The 24320-nt window shown below is 44.5% G+C and overlaps 1 protein-coding gene across 3 annotated transcripts in view; it reads right to left on the bottom strand.

Moving 5' to 3' along the window:
* PHF14 (PHD finger protein 14) overlaps nt 1–24320 on the bottom strand; it is a 2413061-nt gene that overhangs the window by 1944732 nt on the left and 444009 nt on the right. For all 3 annotated transcript variants that reach the window (XM_069648631.1, XM_069648632.1, XM_069648633.1), the window contains exon 6: nt 7727–7838. In XM_069648631.1, coding sequence (XP_069504732.1) covers nt 7727–7838 — 112 coding nt within the window. The remainder of the gene's footprint in view (nt 1–7726; nt 7839–24320) is intronic.

Genomic DNA, 24320 nt, shown 5'->3' on the forward strand with positions numbered 1-24320 from the left:
ATACCAACATGTGAATTTCACAAGGGCAAGGAGAAATTGTACCAGTACTGAAGATTTAAAGGAATGTGAATGTGAATTTCTTACTAAAAGGTTTTTGCAGCGGGGTTATGGAGAGAAAGATGTAAAATTAACCAGAGAGGGGGTTAGTGACCCGAGAAGCTAATTACTTCAACCAAAAGTGAGGGCAGACCATGGTGTGGTGAGAATGATGACTAAGTATTCAAAGGAAAGTAATTTCTTTAAATTGTTCAAGAAACCCTAGCATATTTTAACATTTGATGAAGACCTAATACATTACATTAAAGGTCCTAATTTTGTTTTTCACCAGAGAACAGACGTTAAAGATCATGCTGAACTTCCTTTCTTAGGCCGATCAGGGCACAGAGAACCTGGCTCAATCGAGATCTTACAGGCTTTCATAAATGTGTTACATGCAGCAGGTGCCACTATGCTAAAGTATCAAAAAAGATTGTGATTAGTGTTGACAAACCATTTGTAATTAAGGATTTTAAGAACTGTAGATCTAAGTTTGTCAGTTATGGAATTATTTGTATATTTGGAAGCATCTATATAGGTAGTACCATTAGGGAGCTATGTGTTCGCATCAAGAACATTTGAGTGCTTTGGGACAGGACGATGCAAGTTTGCCATTCTCTATACACTGGCAGAAACATCACCAGATGGGAGAGAAGGACATTACATTTGTGGCTTTAAAACTCATATGTAGTGAACCCAGGTGAGGAGACAGAGAGCGGATCGTCTGTCAGACTGATTCAAGAAGGATTTGTAAATACAGAACAAGTGAAGAAGGCTTAAATGCGGACCATGAAATGGGAGTATTCTTATGACAGCAAAAATGTGACAAAATTCTCAGGATATCGCTTGAAGAGGAGTATTGGTTACCAGTAAACATATGGAGATATTGGGATGTGAATATGCTAGAGAATTGTATATTTCACATATGATAATTACAGTGTAAGAATACGGTGGTGCCATCTCATGGTCACAGTAGTCCGGGTTATACATTAACTATATTTTAGCAAGAGTGAGGGGCACACCTATCTGAAATGATATATACTTTTAACATGTGTGTAGAGCCTACCCCCCTGCTCCCCAGGAATGTCTAATAAACCATTATAGAATGGGGCCCATCAGAGGGACGAACCATCAGTATCATTCCATGGTTTATGTTGTTGCTTCTGAGTCTTCCAAGATGGACATCAACAGATTAAGTTATCGAGGCTCAATGGCCAATTTATTTGGCATTTTTGGTTAAAGCTTGAACAAGTTTAATAATTTAGTAACATTAATGCCGGTGAATGTTCGATTATTTGAGTGCCACATGGTTTCAATTAGAATACTGTAAATTCTAAATAAGATTGCATGCCTAAGTTACCTTTTGACTTTGATACGGTGATTGGGATGAACCTTTGTAAATGTGGAAGGACTACATTTCAAATAATTTGAATGCGTTTCAAATTTCAGTTGGATCGCACTGTGGAAGTGTGAGTTTAAGACCTATGCATTGGCAATATGTAAAAGATTCATTACAGGCAATACTGATAAGATGAAGCATAGTTCAGTGTGTTGCTTTTGAAGTTAGTTTTTTGCACTTTAAAGGACATGAATCGCGTATATTGCACAATAGGTGTGTGATTTGTCTAATTGTGAATCAGAACATAAGCACGTTACGCAAGAAATGAGCATCATTGTGGGAGACTGAAAGGTCAAATCAACAGGTGTTGCTAAATTATCGTTTCTAAAATTAGGTTGACTGGGCGGGTAATAAGCCCATACACGGAAAGGGCAACGTGATGAGCTGGAACCATGCAATGTTATTTAATGGTAATTTGCGCATGACGTCACGCATGCGACACGTTAGGTCACAGTGTGTACATTAAGGCAACACAAAATTGCAGCCTGTGCCAGAATGCCACGTGGAAAGCTGCACTGCCCTATAAAGGGTTTTATGGAGGAAACTTCATAGATTAAATGAATATTTTGAGCTACGAGAGATCTATGATGCATTGTTTGTGTTCACATATTAAGGAGTAAAGAGTGCAAACTCAGGTTTTCTTCTCCGTTGGCAGATAGTGGAAACACATTTTGTTAAGGACAAGAAACTAAAGGAGATTACTCCCTGAGAAGTCATTAAGTAGTATTCAGGCAACTGGATGATCTAGATATCCAGGTTAATGATTAAAAGGGACATAAGGTTCTTAGGTTCCGAGTACGTGTATACATAGTTCTCGGTTTGTTCTAATGGTATGTCACTTTGTCTAGAGAGTGCAGAAAGAGAATGATTGAAGCCTGGTTAGACTATATACGTTTTGGACAGGATTAAAAGAGTTTGGGTGAATATGATCCCGTTTTGTAATGGATATTCACATTGATGATAGTACACGCACTAGGGTTAAATGATGATCACCAAGGGTGGCATCGATCTAATGATATCAATCATTGCAGCATAGTTGGGTAAGGTTGATTACTTTGTATCTTGAATGGAACACACAATCGGACAACGTGCATCATTAATCAAAATACACAAATTGTTACTTGGAACATTACAAAACACATTAAGTATGGGTCACTAGGGTTCATCAACTATCACATTTAAGGGCGTTTATGGACGGTGGTGGACATGGGTGGTGTCTGGACAGTTTTTCTAAATTCCAACTAAGGCTTCATAAACCATACATCTAAGACAGTACATTTGCTCCACTCTTAGTATGAGTCTGTACCACCAGAGAGATAGTTGGTAGCATGGACCGAGCAGCCAGGCTTATCTTAGGAAGGAGATATGGCTGTAGCTTGGTACACAAATTGTAGCATAAATATGGTCCAAAGAAACAAAAGCATTATGTATTGCAAACATAAATGGGTTTATTTAAATACAAATAGGCCCAGATAGATCTTGGGGAAATAAGTACTATAACATAACATATATATACACAATTACAAAAACCCACTCAACACTTATGGGTTACAACCCAAAGTATAACCTTATTAAGAATACAATCAGCAGTTCAAGGTGAGTCAAACCTACAACACATTCATAATGGCAGTCAGCTACTCATTGGGAGTAGAATCAGGTTACATACTTTCAGAATACAATTGGTTATTCAAGGACAGTAGACCCAGTCAGTCATGCAGTGACACTTACTTAAAGAAATCACTCAATAAACCAACCCAGTTACAACTATAAACATAACAAATATTACTTTGTAGAACACAGCTCCGAGCCATTAATGTAACTCTCACTTTCTGGAGAGGCCTTAATCTACTCAATGATCAGTATGAACATTCAAGAACTACTTTAGAATGCACTAATCAATTCAGGGAAAGCAAAACCCAATTACACTTTCAGAAAGACACAATGTATTTCAAGGTAAGTGATTGACCAGTTGGTACATAACTATTCCCTACCTAATAGATAGTTATATCCAGTATACTTTTAAGAAGTGTATAATACAGTTTTAAAGGTAAGTAAGAACGTTATGAAACTATTTTAGAATAGCAACAAAGCAATTCAGTGAAGAACAACCCAGTGTTACAAGTTTAGAAGAGCAGCGGCTATTCAAGTTGAGTAAGATCTATATACTTTTAAGTGGGGCTACCTGCAACTCAAAGAAGTATTAACTCAGACTGTTTTAGATTGGTATAAAGCAGATCAGGGAACGCAAAACTTAATGGTAAACTTTAAGAACAACCCAAGGTATTTCAAGGTAGGTAAACCCTATTGGTAAAGCTTTTACACTCATTCATTTAAGAATAATAAACCAGTACCAATACCTATTACTTTTCAGAAGGGGGGATACCATTCAAAGCTAGTAAAGCAAAGTATACAACCACACACCCACAATTGTTACAGGAAAAGCACAGTAATGACAGTTCCACTATTTAACTAGTAGTGGCTTGCTCTAGCAATTGTCACAGTTACAACATTGACAAGTACTTTTATACTTACAATTTCCAGACAGAATCCTTATCAAAGCCTTTACCTAGCCTATCGCATGAGTTTTTGCAGAAGAGGTACCCTAGTGGTCTATGAGCCAGCTGTAGGAGAGTCAGAATTTGGTTCAGTTGCAGGGAAGATCTTATTTAACAAGTAAATATTCACTTCAGAGTTAGTTAAAAGTGTTGAGGGACTTCAGAGAAAGCTCCAAATATGCATTCCAGCATTAGGCATGGGCAGGTGGTGTGGGCAAACTCCCAAACGCACAAATCAACCGCTCAGCCTTACAGGATTCACACAAGACTTAAGGTAAGTATTACCCAAGCCAACACAGTACCTTAGGAGAAAAGAAGAACTTTGAAGTGGATGCCTTCAGGGTGCAGCAGCACAGGACCCGGTCCCTGGATTTTTGGTCTGGAGACGAAAGCACTGGACACTGGATGAGAACTTGCAGCAGCAGCCATCAGAGGAGGCATCCAGCAATGGTTTTTTCATGGATTCTCACAGCTCTGTGTATTTGGCTCCAGGTGAAGAATGAGTATCGCCAGTAGGATTCTCTTCACTAATCCGGTCCTGCACTCTAGTGAGGGGACTTCAAGGATTTGAATAGTGTCTCTGGAGATCCAGCAGGAGTCCACCAAAGTTTCAGACTTCCTCTTCAGATTCGGCTCCAATGCTCAACATGTCAGCAGCTTCCAGGTTTGGCGTATTTATCAGGAACTACAGCACAACTTCTGTAAACTCTCCCGCAAGTTTTCAGAAAGGGACAATCTGGCCGTCCAATCATGGCAGCCAGCCTCCCTTGGGATTTGGTTCCTTTCAGGAAAGTAAAAAACAAATTACTGCAGAGTTTTGGACTCCTCCCTCGCTTCCGGCATTCCCAGACACTCTGTAGCCTTGGCAGGGAAGTCAAAGGATTCCTGCCGAAGACAAAACTTCAACCATGGTCGTTTCCCGCCTAGAATGGCAGCAGACCTAGGAAATAAGCAAACAAGAAACAGTGAAAAAAGAAGGAGCTCACCATTCTAGCAGCATGGTGGCCCCTCTGTGCATTGCCAAGGCTGATTTGACAGCCTGTGAGTAAAAGACTAAAAGTCAAAGGTAAATCACTGCCATCAGCCACTCAAGAAAACTTACAATTGTAACAAAAACATTACCAGTTAAGTAAGAAAGGGGATACATTCTATCCCCCAGTACTCCATATAAGGTGGGGTGTGCTGGCTCACTGCAAATCCCACTTCACCTCTTGGGAACAGTATTTCACGCAAGAAATAATAAGAGAATTACAAAGGAAGCCACTGTATTTAAAATGCTGTGAGCTGCCATAGTACATTACAGTCAGTCCAAAGTTATAGGAAACTAGAACTCCAATCATACACTATGGAGAGACATAAAAACGTCACCCATGAACTAGTAAAAGACTAGCTGAGAGGGGAAAAAGATTCCCACTCACCTAGGGACAAGGTAAAATAATTAGCAAGTCCCAGCAAAATGTTCCGGGGTTGACAGGTCAGGAAGATTTATCATAAATATGAACATCTTACCCCAACAGGTGGAACCATTGTACTCAGGAATGGTCAGTTAATGGGTGAAGTTTATATCAAGCAAGCAACAAAAATTGTTTAAATATGTTTCTCTCGCTCTCCTCCTGTATACCCCACCCCCTTTCCTCCTTTCCTTGTGAGTGAATATTACCTTATTGCATACGGGTTGACAATTTTGGTTTACTAATGTTAGGTTTTAATTCTTGCGTATACCACCAATGAATTTGGTAACCTAAACGGATGTTTAACATTGTTCGGGCCTCTGATCTTGCAAGTTGTTTTATTAGATTTTTGTTTATAAACCATTGTGGACGGAGGTCACCGGATGGTGTATGGTTTACCCATTGGGTGTTTCGATTTCATTATGTGTTTGGCACTAATGAACTGGTCCTATTTTTGGTTCACAAATTGATTCTGCTTCTGTTTACGTATATATTTTTGGTTGACATTTGGATGGTGTCTATGTAAAAAGGTTTCATATATATTGTTCATGTGATTTTAACTAATGTTGATGTCCAGGCCTGAGGAAGACAACAAATGGTCGAAACACGTGTTAAATAATGATGGTGATTCAATCTCTACCAACACAGGCTTGGAAAAGTGTATTTGTCACTCTAACCAGCTGTGGACGTATATTATAGCAAGGCCATAGGAGCAGAGGTTACTGAGCTATTGAAGGAAATAAATGTCTGAACAAAAGCCCTATTCTTATTGTGCATCAATTATCTAGACAATATGGTTAGCAAACTGTTACCAAAGCGTTCTATATATTTCTCTGAATTCACACGTACTTGATACTGTCCGAACTAGCTTTTTCTTTAGATAAAATTCAATAAAAACATATTTTAAAAAAGGTTCTTTGCTTTATAATATCCGACTTTCAGCCTGTTTAACTAATATTTCAAATGTCCCTTCGAAGTCACAAGCTGTAGTAATGCATATTTCCTTTCTTGCCGCCACGAGGCTCTGCCACAAGAGTAACTCATGGATACATAAGCCATGAGTGTTCTGTGCTCGGAACGTTGGCTGACTGTCTACGTAACGGAGAACACTACAGTGTTTCAAACGACAGCAGAAACGTTGGAGCGGCAATCGGTGGGGCCCCATATGTTCCTGTATACTTATGTCCATATTGTACCTTATACTTTATAACAACTAATAAAGGTACACATAAAATAACATTCAGTCTCTTCTTCCTTACCTCACCCACTACGTAAGCTTTCTATAAGTCTGTGTCGATTAATCTACCATATATATCTCCTCTAAAACCTCAAGCTCTCTCCTAATGTTTCTACTGTGAGCTTACTTGTGTTCCCACTTCAATGACAATTCTACACATTTCCCCTCTCACAATCGCTTTCAAAGAATTGCAGATTGGGTGTTTGTCGAGCCAAGTAAACCCATCGAAGTTGTGATTGCTTCCAAAATCATTCTCTCATTGACAGTATCCCAGAAAGGATAACCTCAATACCATTTATTTTCAAAACGGGGCTTTAAGATTGGATTATTATCCAATATGAAATATCATATAAGCCCATGGGTCGAATGAGCAACTGAGATCCGGTTGGGGGAATTCCCTCCAAGCAGCTATCAGACCTGTATATATCACCAGCACCCAAAGTGATATTGAAATTGCTGTTCCTGAGGCACAGCTAGTCAATGGGTGTCTCTCCACAGTTGATCCATAACAAGATTTAAGACTTCTGTTCAAATCTCCTCGACTACACCACAACACCAACACCATTATGAAATGCCTCAAAATGTTTTTGTGATCTTGATTGGGTAATTAAACTCTTGCAACTGTCAGATAAAAGCTCTGTAGCCTTCCCTTGACCATTAGAAAACTGTCTCTGTTATCGCATACTTTGCCTATTACATCAGGTAACAACCAATCACGCGTTTGCGGGAAATTCATATTCAAGTAATAATTCATGCTGGCCAACCCTTGAATTCCAAGCTTCCAATGAGCAAAGAAATGGCATAAGAATCACATTTCACATGAGTTTAATCAAATTAACGAATGTCAGAAATCCTAGTTAGCTAGAACCCTATTACGCTGCTCATTATCTAGGCTATCAGACTTATACAAGTACAAAATGTGCACACAAAATACAATATGTTGACATTAAGCAGAATATGTCTAATGCATTACACATTTTATAATACGTTTGTGAACAATCATTGTAATAAAGTGAACTAAGGTAGCACCACACTGTTAATGTCTTACCTTAGCTCCATACTTTGCATAATTCATTTCTGTAAGAGTGATCGGACGTAACTTGTCAATATCCCCAAAGGCTACCCCGGGGACATACAGCGCACACACAATATGAACCCACCTGTAACATCAGAAAGAATTTTTTTGTAAGTATGTAAGTTAGAAATATATATATTAACAAATTTATGTCAAACTAAACATGCAGTTTTAACAGATCTTTACTCATTGCAGAGCCAACATTCTCCTAGATCTATGTAATGCGAAGACACAGACTAAGTGCACATGCAGTGTGTTAGGAAAATATATCACTTGTATACTTAATACCCTCTTGTAGTGAGAGCCCCAACACATTTTGCTGGACTTCTGGACATTTTTCTTATTCTCCTGAATGATATGCCTTTTCCCCCCCTCATTCATTCTTTTCTGCTCTAATCATGGGAACTCTATTGTATGCGTTTTACTTCATGTTATGGAGTCTTGCTTTCCTCCATACCTTTTAAAAGGCATCTGTGTTTCACATTTGCAGCACACAGCACCCGATGTGCAGTGTTACTGGGAGAGCTTAGGGTTTGCCTTTTTATATTCTTTTATTTCCCTTAAGAAAATGTTATTAAGAAAAGGGGGATACTTTTTACCCGTCCTAACTTTTGCTTTTGAGAGATCAGAACACCACACCTTATGTGGAGTGCTAAGGAGATACTGTGAGAAACCAGAAGGTGTCTCACTTACTAGTCCCCGGGGATCTACCATCCAGATGGCCAGGACACAGTCATCGCTATTGGATTCAGCTCCGGGTGGTGGACCAGTGAGGGAGAATCACATGGATGGGCTGTCCTCAGGGAGTGGAAGTGGGACACCGACAGGTGAGATGCGGTATCCCACTTCTTGTAAACCCTTTTCCCCATCCTACCACGTAGGATACGACAAACTACCCCACAGGCCCCTTTTCCAACATTAACACTTTCGTACACAGAGAAGGACAACGGACTAACACCAGAGTCGTTTACACAAAATGACCCAACACAAGGGTTAGGCAAAGTCAGGCAATTGACCAGAATCACACAGACTCGAAGGTCCCTTTCCCTTCCCCACAGGGATAAGAGCACAGTACGGGCAAGGCAGGCCGCACTAACAGACCGCTATCCAAGCACGGCAGTTCAAGAGCAAGAGAAAGGCAGCGAGAACCAAAAAGGTGACAAGGAGAGAAGCTACCTTGCCCTTTCCGACCCAAACCTGCAAGCCCTCCGTGGAAGGAATCTTAAGACCGCAAACAATAGCCAGTGTGTGTTGCTGTATATGTCAACGGTACATGGAACAAGACAGAGAGAGACGCCTGCTACCGTGGTACCGTCCTTGACTCCAGTTACAAGAAAAACCAAGCAGTTCATAGCCAGCGAGTCGAGGAGAAAGCTGATATGAAACTGAACTGCGTTGTAAGAAAGTCGCAAATTGTGAGAAGTTCAAAGAACTGTAAACTGTTAAGGGAAAACCAGCGGCATAGGGGGTGTGGCACCACGTGGGTGCTCACTCGAGAAATTCTGGTTGATCCCATATTGAATGAAACTGCTGATAGCAGAAGGACCTAGGCGAGCCACGAGGAAAAGGTCAAAGTGGTCATACAGGGGTCTAGCAAAACCCCAAGCACACGTGAAAGTCTTTGACCTGCACGTAATTGGGAAGCTGGGGGGAAAGGATTCCCGCATAGTGAGTTCAATAGAAAGACTGACTGGCAACAGTGAACCCGACGGAGGGATGCCGATGGAAAGGGGCGAAGTCTGAAGTCCCAAGGAACATTGTGCTGACAAGAGGGAACCCGACACAGGGATGTCCACAGTGAACTGTTTAAAAAGACATTAATATTTGTGAAACTTAGTTTAAAAAAGACATTAAGGCCCCTGAATGTAACAAATGAAAGTATTTGTGAAAAGCCGTAGTGAACCCGACGTAGGGAGGCAAACAGTTGAGAAGGGTCCAAGTCTGCAAGAGGCGGATCCAAGGGTGAAAACCCATCACCCACCTACCCATGAATGCAACAGCGAAAAATGTAACAGCGAAAAATGCAACAGCGAAAAATGCAACAGCAAAAAATGCAACAGCAAAAAAATGCAACAGCAAAAAAATGCAACAGCGAAAGTCTTTTGCCAGAGTGAATCCGACGGAGGAAGGCTGAAATTCAAGAGGGGTCTGAGCTCGGAAGAGGGGGACCAAGGGGTGAAGAGGTATCACCCAAATACAAAATCAGAGAAGAACTTTTGTTGACCTGTTTGTTATTTTGAACGTGTCAGACCCAGACTGTCGGAAGCAAGAAACCTAACTACCATAGGTCTCGATATCGCCAAGACGTTTTTGCGGATCTGAGCCCGGAAGAGGGGAAGCCTGGGGTGAAAGATCATCACCCAATGTGCATACATCAAGTCCTCAGAGGCAAAAGACTTTTTGTAGAAAAAAAGACTTAACCACCGAAGGTCCTGATACCTGAGAGCAGAACTGCCATGTCATGCTAGGAAAACTCAAGAGTGTGTTATGCTCAGGAGTTCCGCCATGTCCCATGCTCAAAACGTGGGTAAGGAAGACGCCTGGTTAACACATCCGGACTTTTCATTTATGAACACTTCTTTCTTTCTTGTGAACACTATCCCAAACTTTTTGTATCGAGTTGTAAGGATTGGCAATGGTTTTTATTTAGTATTGGCTCTTTTATTTGACGAGACGCCACGAGTACTGCCGCCTTACTATTTGATGGTCGTAACTTGCTCCCATCTTAGATTTAGGTTTAGATTAGGCGTTTTCTCAACTTACCTATACATTTTAATAAACACCCTTGAACTGTGATCACTTGGTCTGCCTTTTCTGTTGCCACCATGACTCCCTTGCAATACATATTATCCCCCTTCTCTCTGCTCCTGTGACTTTCTAGTTACAGTAACAAGTCTATAGTTATGGCTTGTGGCAGTGGACGTGTTCTACTGACTTTTGTGCAATTTTCCACTGCAGGATGTATTCGGAGCTACTGGTATGCACAGGATGGTCACCTATGTTCCAACATGGTGTCTTTTTTTCACCATTTCTTGTATGGTTGTTCTTTGTTAGCCATTCGCTACCATCCTGGGAGGGGAAGGTTTTGATGCAAGTTTTGTCATTGGCAGGAACTGTTTGTGTACCTGCCAATGCTCCAGTGTGTGTGAGCACAGGAAGCATGGGAGGATCCTGAAGCTCCTTTATCTGCTGATGCCTGTTTTGCTCGATTCCTCTACCCTGCTCCCCGCTCCAGCCATAATAGTTAATTTCACATCCTTACTGTCCAGGGCCTGTAAGAATGTTATTGTATTTTCCCTTGTTCCCTGCCTTGAAGCACTTTGATACACATTGTGTATAGGCGCTATATAAATAAACAATCACATCATATCATATGCCTGAAAGGAACCAGTAACCAATGTGGGGGTTGGCTGCTCTGGTTGGACAGCCACCACCTCTTTCTTTAAACTGCAGGGAGAGTTTGCAGAGGAATGAATGGGAAATCCTGATAAAGGGCGAGGTTCCTGAGGCAGAAGGCAAGTCGACCACTAAAATGGAAGATCAAAGCAGATGACGACCACAGACGTCGGCAGGCCCTTACAGTAACCACGAAAAAACCACTGCTGTCCTCAGCCAGTTTTGTAAATGAACAGATGAGCTCCGAAGAGGACGACTCTTTCCCTTTAGCTAGTGGGACCAACTATTCATAAGACAACCTGCTGAACGTGCCATCCCTGACGTGCTGTGACCTTCCAGGGATGCAAACCACCAATACCAGGAGACCTTCGACCCAATTGCAGCGCATCGTCTTCCTGTGAACAACTCCTCCCAGAAATTTGGTGAGCTCCAGTTGAACTTCCAGAGACAAAAGCCACCTCCTCAAAGTCCCCTCACCAGAGTGCAGGACTGCAGAATCAAGGAGGATCGACTGGGCGGTAACCCACAGTGTTTACTGTTGGAGCTTGTACAAAGGTGCCAAAATTACAGACCTACGTGGGAGTCCAAAGAAATCCTTGCTGAGGGTCCTTTCTCGCGACTGCTGATGCGGCATCGCTTCCAAAGTCCCTCCTTTAGTCACCACGTCCAAGGAATAGGAGACCTGTTCCATCGCTACTGCATAGGAAAGAATGCCACTGCATCTTCTTCAATACTCCTAAGGTACTGTGGGGCTCAAGGTAATACTTACCTCAAGCTGATTTGTTACTCCTTTGTCACCGGTGTGCTGTATCAAGAGTTTTGGTGTTAAACCATACCCATTGCCCAGGTCTAACAGCTTGTGCACCTGTCCTTTTAACTTTTTTATTCCACGAATGCATTCTATTTAAAAGTAATTAAAGTATCCTGTGGACCCTTGACTTTTCTGCTGTTGTACATAACTTCGCATCCCATCTCAACTGACTTTGGATAACTCTTAACTGGTTAGGGAATATACTGCTAGAGTATTCGAATAATTGACAAGTATTGCAAAGCAAGGCATACATTCTTTTACAAAAATGGATCAGGAGAGTTTGCAAATTAAAATCTTCTTGATTAGCTAACAAACGTATTTGATTAGCAATTTTATACTAATAGTTATTTATACACAAGACATAAAATGAGCAACAATACAGCATTTTAGTGTACCACTGAAGTACGGCATTAGTAAAATCAGTGTCTGTAAAATGCAAAGGTTAGCTGCATGAATGGACACAAATAAATCAATATGATAAAAAGACTCTGAAAACAGTTTTCTGTGCAAGGCTCTGTGCAGCTGGATGCAGCCGGTGTTGCAGAGGGCAGTGATCTGTATATTTTATTTTATGCTTGACCCAATTGCTGTGTAAGGTGAAGTTCAGAAGTTTCATGAATCAAAAAGTTCACAATGTTAAAGGAACGTTCTAGCCTGATACTAAATATGTAGAATGGTGTTTGCGGCTGATATGGTAATTGTCAACTTCAGGTGGACAAAATGGCCCTTGCCTGCAAGTGATATAAAATGTTTTCAATATAGCATTAAATAACTCTTTTGGGGGAGGGGTGGGCTGCAGACGGTCCTCTAGCCCAAGCCAATTAGGCGCAAGTGCAGCATTCCAGCCTTGCACACCCATGAAAGCAGTATTTATCGCTAGCAGCACTCGGATCTGTCATCTGGGTTGCTGATACTTTTGCTTTGTGCAATTCATGTTTCCCTTAAAAGAAATTACCCATATGTCCGCTATAGAAAATAACTACTTGTAGGACCTTGAGGTGAACCAGGCGGTGAGCAGAAGAGGGCGGGAAAGAAGTTCAGGTGTGGCAATCCATTGGCGACTCCAGCCCGGGCCACTGCTTCCAAGGACAGGGTTAAGGCTGTAAAATGCAGGCGAGTACTTGCAGATCCCCCTTGCGTTCCCGGCCTTTGGACTGGCCAGTTCTCTCCTGCAGGTTATAATATATAGTGCAATCAATTGTCTAGTAAAACGAGCTCTGGAGGTGAACTACAGTGTATGGTATTGCAGTAGATCTGCAGATGTACATACTGGATGAAGTATTGATCACTATTTTGCATAAATATCCAGTTCGCTTTTTTGTGTATTCATTATGCAGTAGGGAATAATTTAAGAAACTAAGCAGAGTGGATGGCGTAGCAGGCAGAGAATTGGGTGAACTAGGTGGAATATTGTAGTTTATGGCCATCTGTCATAAATCACCAAGGTATCTTATGAAAAGGATACGGTAACCAAAAAGGATACAATTGATAGGGCTCTTCCAGATCCTTGAATTCACACGGCTTGATAGTAGTGAAGTCAAATTAGACCTTCCAAATGATACTACTCTCTGACTAGTAAAACAGGCAGAGAGAGGGATCACTGGAAAGGGCGTGGGAGCATTATAGGAAGTCAGCCTAGGATAAATAAAGCATCATGAGAAGTTGTCCCAACTAAACTCTCACTGAAAACACAGCAATAGCACTAATTACAACAGTAACCTGTAGGCTTCGAACTGGAATCTCCACCAACAAGTCTCAGAAGAAAACCAGGAATTGAAACAACGACAAAGGAGGGGAGGTTAGTAAGGGAGACTTATTCCGAACGGCACGAGGCTCACGCTAGATACCGGGTTGGTGCACCACAGGATAGCGTCCAAAGTACTGTGCACAATCACCTTGAAATAAACATTTGTTGATAATACTTCCTTTCCCACGAAGAACAGAAATGAGTCCACCTGTTATCTCATCACAGGTGCCAGGGATGCTTGTGGAGTTACACGTTTCAAAGAGTTAAAAAAAACGCGTGCATATTTACACGCGACAAAACTTCATGCAGCCTGAACAGCCACGCTTGCAGGTACAGTAGAAAGCGTGCTGATTTACACGCAACAAAAGTACATGCAACCAGGACCACAGCGTGTAAAGAGCAGAGTAGACCGCATGTGATTTTACCCGCGAACAAAGTACACGCAGCCAGGACAGCCGCGCTTGGAGAGTTCCAGCATCCGCGTGGGAATTTACACGCAGTCAGGAAAGCAGCAAGCGAAGATATCAGGAACCCACGTGTGAGGATACACGCGACTCAAGTGCATGCAGACAGTGCTGCCAAAACTCTTGTGTGAAGGAAAGCCATCTGATGGTCTTCTAATGGACGACTGCCAAAGATAGCGTGTAGAAATTTCACATGAACAAAAGCTGCTGTAACTTCCAGAAAGCGGCTCCAGGAGTATGCGTGTGGAAGAAACACGCCGAAGAAAGCCAAGGAAGTAACTGACAAGATGTGAGGACGCATATCAAGGGTTCAGCTACCAAACGCCATATTGGTTCAATCAGAAGCAGCGAGCAACGTCTCCACGCTGCTTATGAACGTACTGCGGTAACGCACATGACTACCCTGAATCAGGTGAATTCAACAACGTGAATAATGCAAACGTTGTTTTCCCGGCAGTACATCAAACAACCTCCATTTAGAATAGAACGGTCTAGCAGTTTTATGAGCATAACCCGTTCTGCGTGAAGATGGTTTTTTCCAGAGGTAATGTGTCCAGCATGCACGACACCATCACACTTTCAGAGTAACTGGTATACAGCAAAGGGGTGATAAGATAACCTCTAAAGGAGTTTGGGATCAGATCATGGGTTGAGCACCAGTTGCACTGATGCTTGCCACCAGCAGATCACAGAACTAGATTTGCCTTACAAAGCATTTGCCTGTGTGATCATGTGCATTTTTAAAAGGTGTTCACTCATCAATGTGATGCACCTTCCCCAACAAAATGGAATAAAGTTGGCACCATCATACACTAACCTACACTCTACTGAAAAACAGAGAAGAACAAGTTACTTCTTACCTTGTAACGTTCTTTCGACGGGATGTTCCTCCGACGTATTCCTCATCTTAGATATCTCCTTCCAGCTATGCTGGCCTCGGAAATTTTTTTCTCTAGAGGGCACTGCGCGTCGACGTCCTCCGAGTCGATGTCCCTCGACAGCCGCCGTATCGACGCCGATGTCATCCTGGCTATAAAGGCCGCGCGCAGCGCCCGTTGCTCAGTTCCGTTTTGTAGCCCACAAGAATGCTTTCTGGACTAAACTAATCACCCTGAAGGAGCGTAAGCTGCAACAACAAGGGAAGTAGAACTGCGGGGATGGATGGGAGGGTCGATGAGGAATACGTCGGAGGAACATCCCGTCGAAAGAACGTTACAAGGTAAGAAGTAACTTGTTCTTCGAAGGGATTGTGTCCTCCGACGTATTCCTCATCTTAGATAGGCTCCCATAGCAGTATTCTATTATTGGAGGAGGGAGTACTGACTTCATGCTGTCTTCTATTGATGAATAGAATGCAGTACAGCCCTTCCAAACCTAGTCTCTTGACTGGAGGAGGAATCCAAGTTGTAAAATCGTGTAAAGGTATGGACAGACGACCATGTAGCGGCCGCACAGATGTCTTTAACCGGCACACCTCTTTTGAGGGCCGATGAAGCTGCAATACCTCTGGTCGAATGAGCCCTAAGGTTTTGAGGGGGCTCTTTTCCTGCCAGTTTATAACATTCCAGAATGGCTAGAATGATCCATCTGGAAATGGTCTGCTTAGTTATTGGTAACCCTAGCTTGTGACCTGTGTATCCTACAAACAGCTGGTCTGCCTGTCTTATCCTGGCTAGTCTACTGATGTAAAAACTTAAAGCCCTTCTAGGGTCTAGCCTGTGTAACCTCTCTTCCTCTTTCCCCGGGTGAGGAGGAGGATAGAAAGATGGTAGGGTAATCTTCTGAGTGATATGGAATTCAGAAACCACCTTTGGGAGGAAATTAGGCTTCACTTGCAGGACAACTTTGTCGTTGTGAAAGATAGTGTGAGGGGGTTTACAAGAAAGAGCTTGTAATTCGCTCACCCTTCTAGCAGATGTAAGTGCTATTAATTAAACAGTTTTAAGGGTAAGGAATCTTAACGAACAAGAATGGAGTGGTTCGAAAGATGTGCCCATCAGGAAAGTTAGGGCTAAGTTTAAATCCCATAGGGGAACTTGGAATGGTCTTGGGGGATAAACATTGGTTAACCCCTTTAGAAATTGTATTACCAAGGGTAACTTGAAATAGGATGGTTCTTCCGCAGTGCGCTTAAAGATGGATAGCGCTGCGAGATAGCCCTTAATGGTGCCAACTTGAAGGCCTGAATTTGCCAAATATAGTAGGAAGGAAAAAACCATTGGTGTACCACATGAAAAAGGATCGATATTCTGTTCTCTACACCAGCTGCAAAATCTGTTCCAACGGCTTTGTTGCTGGCCTCCTTGCCGAAAGCAACACCTCCATAACATCATCAGGGAGGTCCCAATCCTTGTACCTCAGCCTTTCAGAAGCCAAGCGTGAAGGTTGAGGGTTTTGATGTCTGGATGGAGAACCTGACCTCCCTTCTGTGAGAGTAGGTTCTCTCTGAGTGGAAGTCAAATTGGAGGGCAGATGGACAAGTCTAGAAGGTCCGGGTACCACGTTCTCCTGGCCCACTCCGGGGCAATTAGGATCATGGTTCTCCGGAATCTTCTCAACCTCCTGATCATTTGAGGAATGACAGGGACCGGTGGGAACGCGTACAGAAGCGGAAACTCCCAGTCCACTATGAACGCGTCTCCCAGAGCTCCTCTCGGGGGAAATTCCCTTGAGCAGAACAGATCGCATTTCCTGTTGAGGCTGGTGGCGAACAGATCTACCTGAGGGGTTCCCCAAAGGGCGAAGATCTCTTGAAGGACTTCCTGAGTTAGCTCCCACTCGTTGGAGACTGTGCTCTGCCTGCTCAGAGCGTCCGCTGTCAAGTTCTTCTCTCCGGCTAGGTGAACTGCCGATAGAGAGATTCCTTCTTGAATTGCCCAAAACCAGAGCTGCATCGCCTCTCTGCACATGGGTAGTGATCCTACGCCTCCTCTTTTGTTGAGGTAATGCATGGCCACCGTGTTGTCCGTCATTATCAGGACGTTTTTCCCTTGTACAGCTGGCAGGAACGCCTTCAGCGCAAGTCTGATGGCTCTCAGCTCTAACAGGTTGATATGTAGTCTGGACTCCGATGGAGACCAACGACCACTGATGGTCAAGTCGTTGGCGTGGGCTCCCCACCCCGTGAGTGAGGCATCCGTGACTACTGTTATCTCCGGCCAGGGTTGCCAAAACTGTTCTCCTTTCAGAATGTTCTCCTGACAGGCCCACCACTGAAGGTCTCGAGCCACCCTGTCGGGAACCTGAAGAAGATCTGTCATTCTCCCTGTGAATTGTGACCACTGAGTCCTCAGTGCCCACTGGAGGGATCTCATTCTCAGGCGAGCCTCTGGCACTAGGAAAATGCAGGATGCCATGAGGCCTAGCAACCTCAAAAAGTCGAAGGCTGGGAGACGTTGGGCATGTTGGAACTTGGTAACCATCTGTAGAATATCTTGAGCCCTCACCTCTGGTGGCGAGGCTTTTCCCAGGGAAGTGTCCAGGATCGCTCCTATGAACTGGAGTCTCTGCGATGGTATCATTTGTGACTTCTTTAAATTGAGGGAGAAGCCCAGTCTGTGAAGGGAGTGGCACACGTGATTTAGCTGGATCTGAGCTTGTTCCGAAGAAACAGCTCTGATCAACCAATCGTCTAGGTAGGGGTAGACGTGAATCCCTTCCCTCCTTAGACTTGCCGCCACTACCGACATTAACTTGGTGAAGACCCTCGGGGCGGAGGTCAGCCCAAATGGCAGCACTCGAAATTGATAGTGAGAGTTGCCAATTGCGAACCTCAGGTATTTCCTGTGTTTGAGATGGATAGGCACATGGAAATAAGCGTCCTGAAGGTCCAGAGATACCAACCAGTCCTGGAACTGAAGGGCCTGGAGGATCTGAGAAAGAGTGACCATCTTGAATTTGTCTTTCCTGAGGAATTTGTTCAATTCTCGCAAGTCCAAGATGGGTCTCAGTCCTCCGTCTTTCTTTGGAATGAGAAAGTAAGGGGAGTACCAGCCCTTGTTCCTCTCCGCTACAGGTACCGGTTCTATGGCACCTTTCTCTAGCAGGTCCAAAATTTCCTGCAAGAGGAGCGGATCTGGAGCTTTCTGAGAGCTGATCCCCGGTGGATGACTCCGAGGTATACGTAGGAAAGGTAGGCAGTAACCTTGGGCCGCTGTCTCCAATGCCCAAGCATCTGACGTGATAGCCTGCCATACCGCCAGATGTTGAGTCAACCTGCCTCCTACAGGTGTCCTGTGAGGGAAGTCCTCAGAGTGGTTTTGGAGCGGCTGATGCAGATGCCGATGGTAAAGAGGCACCTGCTGTTGCTGCGGCTTTTGAATATCTACCCCGTCCACCTCGGGTAGTTCTTCTTTGTCCCCTTTGAGCCGGTCGTCCTCTACCTCTTCCGAATGCGGAGTAGAAGCGAAAGGACTTGCCCCTCGCAGAGGTTCCTGTGGGACGAAAAGGTGTCTGACGGATTGTAGCGCCTAGGGATTTTGCTGCTGCTTTTGAAGTTTGCAGTTTCTCTAAACTGTCATCCGCCTTTTTCCCGAACAAAGAAGAGCCATTGAATGGCATGTTCAAGAGCCTGGCTTGCACATCTGGGGCAAAACCAGACTTTCTCAACCAAGCGAATCTCCTGGTTGTTGTACTTGCCGCCATTGCTCTGCTGCTACTGTCAGCCGAATCAATGCCCGTCTGGAGGGATTCGCACATAGCGTCTTTACCGTCCTGTATAATATTCAGGAACGCATCCCTTTCTTCTCCCTCCGGGATGCAGTCAGCCGCTGTAGAAGCACACTCCCAAAGTGTATGGCTGAATCTAGCAAGGGTGCAAGCAGCATTAACAGATTTTAACGCCATGCTACATGCCGAAAAGACTTTCTTTGCCATAGCATCATATTTTTTATCGTCCCTGTCCTGTGGGACGGTAGGATAAGCCGTCTTGACATCGGTAGAGGATGCTGCCTGTACCACCAGACTTTCTGGGGATGGGTGTTTAGACAAAAACTCCGGGTCTGTAGAGGATACCCTGTACTTTGTAGACAGTTTTTTATTTACTGCTGGTACGACATCTGGGGTTTCCCAGTTCGTCATGATCTTCCTCTGAAGAGCTTTATGAAAAGGCACCACAGGATCCTCCTGTGGGCCTTTGTCAAGAATATCCGTGAGGTCATCTTGTTGGAAAGATTGTGAAGGTGCAGACCACCCCATAAACTCTGTGATCCTGGCCATTAAGGCTCTATAGGGGGTTTCAGCATGTTCCCCCGGGTCTGGCCTAGCAAACTCCACCTCAGGGGAGGTGTCTAACCCACTTGCCTCATGTAAGGAATCATGAAGATCCTTTAACCTGCGTTCTTCAGAGGAAAATTCCTCTCTAATTGGGGTTACAGGTCCCTGCAACTCAAATGTGTCTTCCTGTTCAGACAATTCACCCTCTTCCAATATTGAGGACATAGTTCTCAATTGTTCAGAACTCATAAAGGGTGTAAACCCCATTTCCAAGGCAGAGGGTGCCGAACTTGTCATAATCGGCCTTGAAAACGTCGATGTCGTCGACGACGAAGGCTTCGAGCATGGCGTCGAAAACAAAGGCGGAGGCCTCGAAGACCTCGACAGAATTGGGATTCTACTCGACAATCTCGAAGCCATCGACGCCGAGGAGCTGGGGATAGTCACTGGGTGTGTCGTAACCGTGACTTTTCTTGGCGTCGACACCGATGTCGAAGCTGGCGTCGAGTCGACAGACTCGTGTGTCGAAGGTCCCTTCGACAACGGCGTCGAAGACATCGACCTCGACGGAACCTTCGAGGAAGGTTTGGAGGTCATAGTCCTACTCGAGGGGGCGTGACGCGCTCGAGAGGTTTCCTTCGCCGGGTACTGCGACTCGCGGCGTTTTTGACCTTCGGGTCTTTCGACCAGAGCATCGCTCTCGGCAGTCTTCGAGGGTGTCGAGGCCGCTTTCTCGAAGACACTCATCATATTTTTGCGGAATTCCTCCCATTCAGCCCGGGAACTATGTTTCGTGGGGCACGGGATTCTCTTTGGCGAAACAGAGGAAGAGGAAGACGGAGAAGGGGATTTTCGACGTCTCCTCTTCGAGTGCTTCGATCTCGAGGAGTGATGAGACCCACTCCGAGATCTGGAGCGCGAATGGTGACGAGGAGACGAATGTCTCGACTTCGTCGACGAAGAAGAAGCTTTAAAAGTCTTACCTTTCTCCAGCTTCCCCCTACGCTCTTTCAGGGCATTAGCTGTCATGGACATACAGTCCTCGCACTCCGAACAATGGTGTTCAGCTCCCAAACACCACAGACAAACTTTGTGAGGGTCAGTCAGCGACATCTTTTTCCCACAATCTCGGCATTTTTTGAAGCCGGATCGCGGAGTTGTCGGTTCCGACGAAGAAGCCATCGAGTACGGATCGAATAACTCAAGGTAAATAGGTTTAACCTGACAAAACTGAGCAACGGTTTTCCGAGGCACTGAGTAAGCGCGGAAAAACGGAACTGAGCAACGGGCGCTGCGCGCGGCCTTTATAGCCAGGATGACGTCGGCGCCGATACGGCGGCAGTCGAGGGACATCGTCTCGGAGGACGTCGACGCGCATGTTAGGGAGAATTCTCTGTTTAGGCTGAATTTCCCTACCTAGTGAGTCCCCCAGCAGCTTTGCTGGATTTCTGGGGTTTAATTTTTTTCTCCTGCCAAGAGTGAGACTCTTTTACCCTCACTCTTGGACATGTTGAAGTGTGTTTTCTTGGTTAAACCTTGTGTTGAATGGGCTATGGGGTCTTTTACTCCATAGGGCCTCATGTATTTTTGTGATGTGGGTCACACAGCACCCTCTGTGCCGTGACCCAGGGGTGTCCTAGGGACTCCCCAACATAGACTCCATACCCTGGGACTGACTACTGTCTCCCAGGGCATGTAAAGTCACCAAAGACTTTGCTAGTCTTGAATCCTGAACAGAACCAGTACAAACCATCATATTGTGGACGTACTGGCTGGGGCAATTCGATTGCCCCAGGGTCTGTTAGTCGAGGGGGCACGTCTCCGTCCCCCCTGATCGAGTTTTGGCTGGTGGCAGTGGAAACTACTTTTTATATTCGACCGCGAATATTTCCCTATGGGATTTCCCATTGTTTTAGGCTAACACATTTAATTATTTATTTACGGTAGCCTTAAACATACCGCCGGTTTATATATTTATTTTTATAACTCCGGTTGGGACTTTTTGCCAAAACTTGATTCTAAAATGGCGTTGGTGTTCGCCTCTGTAACTCTGACCCAAAGTGGAGCCCTTTGTTCCACTTTTGGCGGGCTTCTCCACAGAAGCCCTCCAAAGTGGTGCCACTCTGTCTGGGGTACTTAGGAGGGGTGGAGGGGGATTTAGGCACCCTGGACTGAGTTACCTTGGTAACTCAAGTCGCACTCCGTCCTGATTGGCCCAAGTGGTGAGCCGCCCGGCTCACCACTTAGCATGTTTGAGTGACAGCTAGGCTGGGTGAATGGGGGCTTGCTGCATAAAAGCAGGGCTTTGGGGACTGGGACTTCAGAAGTCGCCACAGGACCAAGAATCCGACGAGGGAAGAGCTGAGCCGACCTGCTTCGACGACACCACCCGGTGGAGCCCTGCTGAACCGTCTCACCACTTTTTCCCGACGACCGAGGAGAACTCTTAACGGAGTGGCTCCTTCCCTTAACTGGTGGGGACAACCAGTTTTCGCCTTCTTTCCGTTCTTTGAGGTATCTCGTGGCCGCCTTGCCTGTGCCAAGCACCCCGGCAACCGGAATACCACACTTTACCCCCCTACCGCGAAAGTCGGTACCAACCCTTTAACCGGAGGACTCCGCGGCTGGTTTCTTCCCGGGCAGTGCAACGACCCTCCTCTTCTGCTCTTCAGCGAGAACTTCTTCTCCCCTGACCGACGTCGAGCCCTGCTGCCACTGCCTGGAACAACTGCCACCGCTGGAGGATCCTTTCCGCTTAAGGTACTGTGTTCCGCCTGGCTTCCCTTGCCACCGACTGTACGGGGTAGATTTAGTCCCCGGCTTTCGAACCTGGGAGTGCCTGGGACACTTTGGCTAAACTTTCTGAGCCACTCTAAAACTCTTTTTGACTCTTTGCAAGACTTGAATCTCTAACTAACAGTGTGATCTTGGGCACCTTTTCGCTCCGGCTACTCTAAGAGTGGGCCCTGCCTAGTGACTTTTGCTCACCTGTGACTTTGTGCTTCTTTAAGCCGATTGCAAGTGTTCTGGACCTTAGAGTGGTGTGTTTAACCTATTTCTGCTTTTTCTCTCCCTTTCTTGGAAACTACTAGAGTGTCATCTAACGTTAAGCACTCACCTCTGTTTTAATTAAGTGGTGTTAACCTAGAGTTGTCTAGATAGGAGAAAGGATTGAATTTACTTTCATTATAACTGTGTTGAAGTGTTTTTACCATATTCGTTGCTAGAGTGTTTTTACTTATGTGTGTTTTTAAATAAATAACAATATTCTTTTGGAACCAAGCTCTGGTCAGTGTTTGCTTGTGCTATTGTGTTTTGGTACATATTGTGTATACTTTGCATACTGCCTAACTCTTCTTGAGAGAAGTCTGACTGCTCAGCCACAGCTACCCGGTAAATCTGGGTGGTACAGACTGCTACCAAAGGGGTTTACTGCTCTACCTGTAGTCTTAAATCTTTTGCAGTGTTCCCCAAGGGAACTGCACAGGTTTCTGCCTAACACTGGTGTACAGCGGTGGGATTTGTATTGAGTATACATTTTATTGTGCTTTAGATACCTTAGTGCAACTAACCACAAAGCTTAGCACTGAAAAAGTAAAAAACCTCTAACATGTCAGTTATAGAAAGCTATAGTCAAGAGTCCCTTGCAGCCAAAACTGCTGATTGTTTAAGAGTACTCTGTAAACATAAGGATCTCCTGACTAAGGGCAAGAAAATGGAGCTGATTGAAAGATTGTTAGCTAACCAAAGTCTGGGTGATGGTTCAGAGGAACCTACCACTCCAGCAACTGTAGATGACAGTGTTGAAGTTAACATGGAGCAAAATGTTGATGTTTCTGAGGAAGAGTCAGAAGAGGAGGGTGAGGCTGTTGTAACTGTCCCCCCTAGGCCTCTGCCTGCTCTACCTGCTGTGCCTACTGGACCTTTACCAGGTCCCACATTTAGTCCTCAGTACTTTGAACTAGAGAAAATGAAGCTAGAATTGGAGTATAAGAAACTTAATGCTCAAACTGACAAAGAACTAAGGCTAAGGGAAATGGAGCTCAAGTATGACTTAGAAATGAAGAAATTATCTGTTGAGAATGTTTCTCTCTCTGGCTCCTCTAGAAGTTCCAGTCCTAAAAGACCCCGGATGCCTAAAGAATTGGTTGGTATGTATGAGCCTAAGTTGGATGTGTTGGATTGGTTGTCTCTGTTTGAATATAATCATGGGCTCCAGAACATCACAGGAAATGACTTACTCACCTGGTTGTTCTCTAGGCTTCCCCCTGTTGCAACTGATGTGGTAATGGAGATGGGGGAGGAGGATAGGAAGGACTATGAATGTGTGAAACTAGCTTTGATAGCTAGGTTTGGGAAGACCCCTTCCCAGTATCTTAAGAGGTTTAGGAGCCTCAAAAAGCATGATGGTACCCCTTGGGCTACCTGGGTGAGTGAATGTTTGAAAAACTTAGAGGGATGGATTAAGGGTTACAAGGTGAACACTTATGAAGGTATGAAGAATTTGTTTATGTTGGAGACTATTTATGATGCCTGCTCTCCTGAGCTCAGACAACACTTGGCTGATTCCAAGGAATTAGATTCCCGGAAACTAGCTAAGGCTGCTGACTTGTGGGTTGCCAACAGGGCCACTCACAAGGATTCTGGGGTAACTCAGAAGAAGGATGGGGAGAAACAGCCTAAAAAAGACTCCAAAGAGAATTCTAATAATTCCTATCCCAAAGAGGGCCCCAAACCACAAAATAACCAGGGTAAGCCACATGGGAAACCTAGTCAGGCTACTGTACCTTCTGGCCACAAGCCAGAAGGAGGTCAGAACAAGCCACCCTTCCATAGAGCATTTGGACAATGCTATGTCTGTCAGGGTACTGACCATATCAAAGGAGATCCCAAGTGCAAGGGTAAACCTGCAGGGATCAGCACAGTCTCCTTAGC

The sequence above is a fragment of the Ambystoma mexicanum genome, chromosome 2q (assembly GCF_040938575.1).
Source record: "Ambystoma mexicanum isolate Mex_15411 chromosome 2q, UKY_AmexF1_1, whole genome shotgun sequence".
NCBI classification, from domain to species: Eukaryota; Metazoa; Chordata; class Amphibia; order Caudata; family Ambystomatidae; genus Ambystoma; species Ambystoma mexicanum.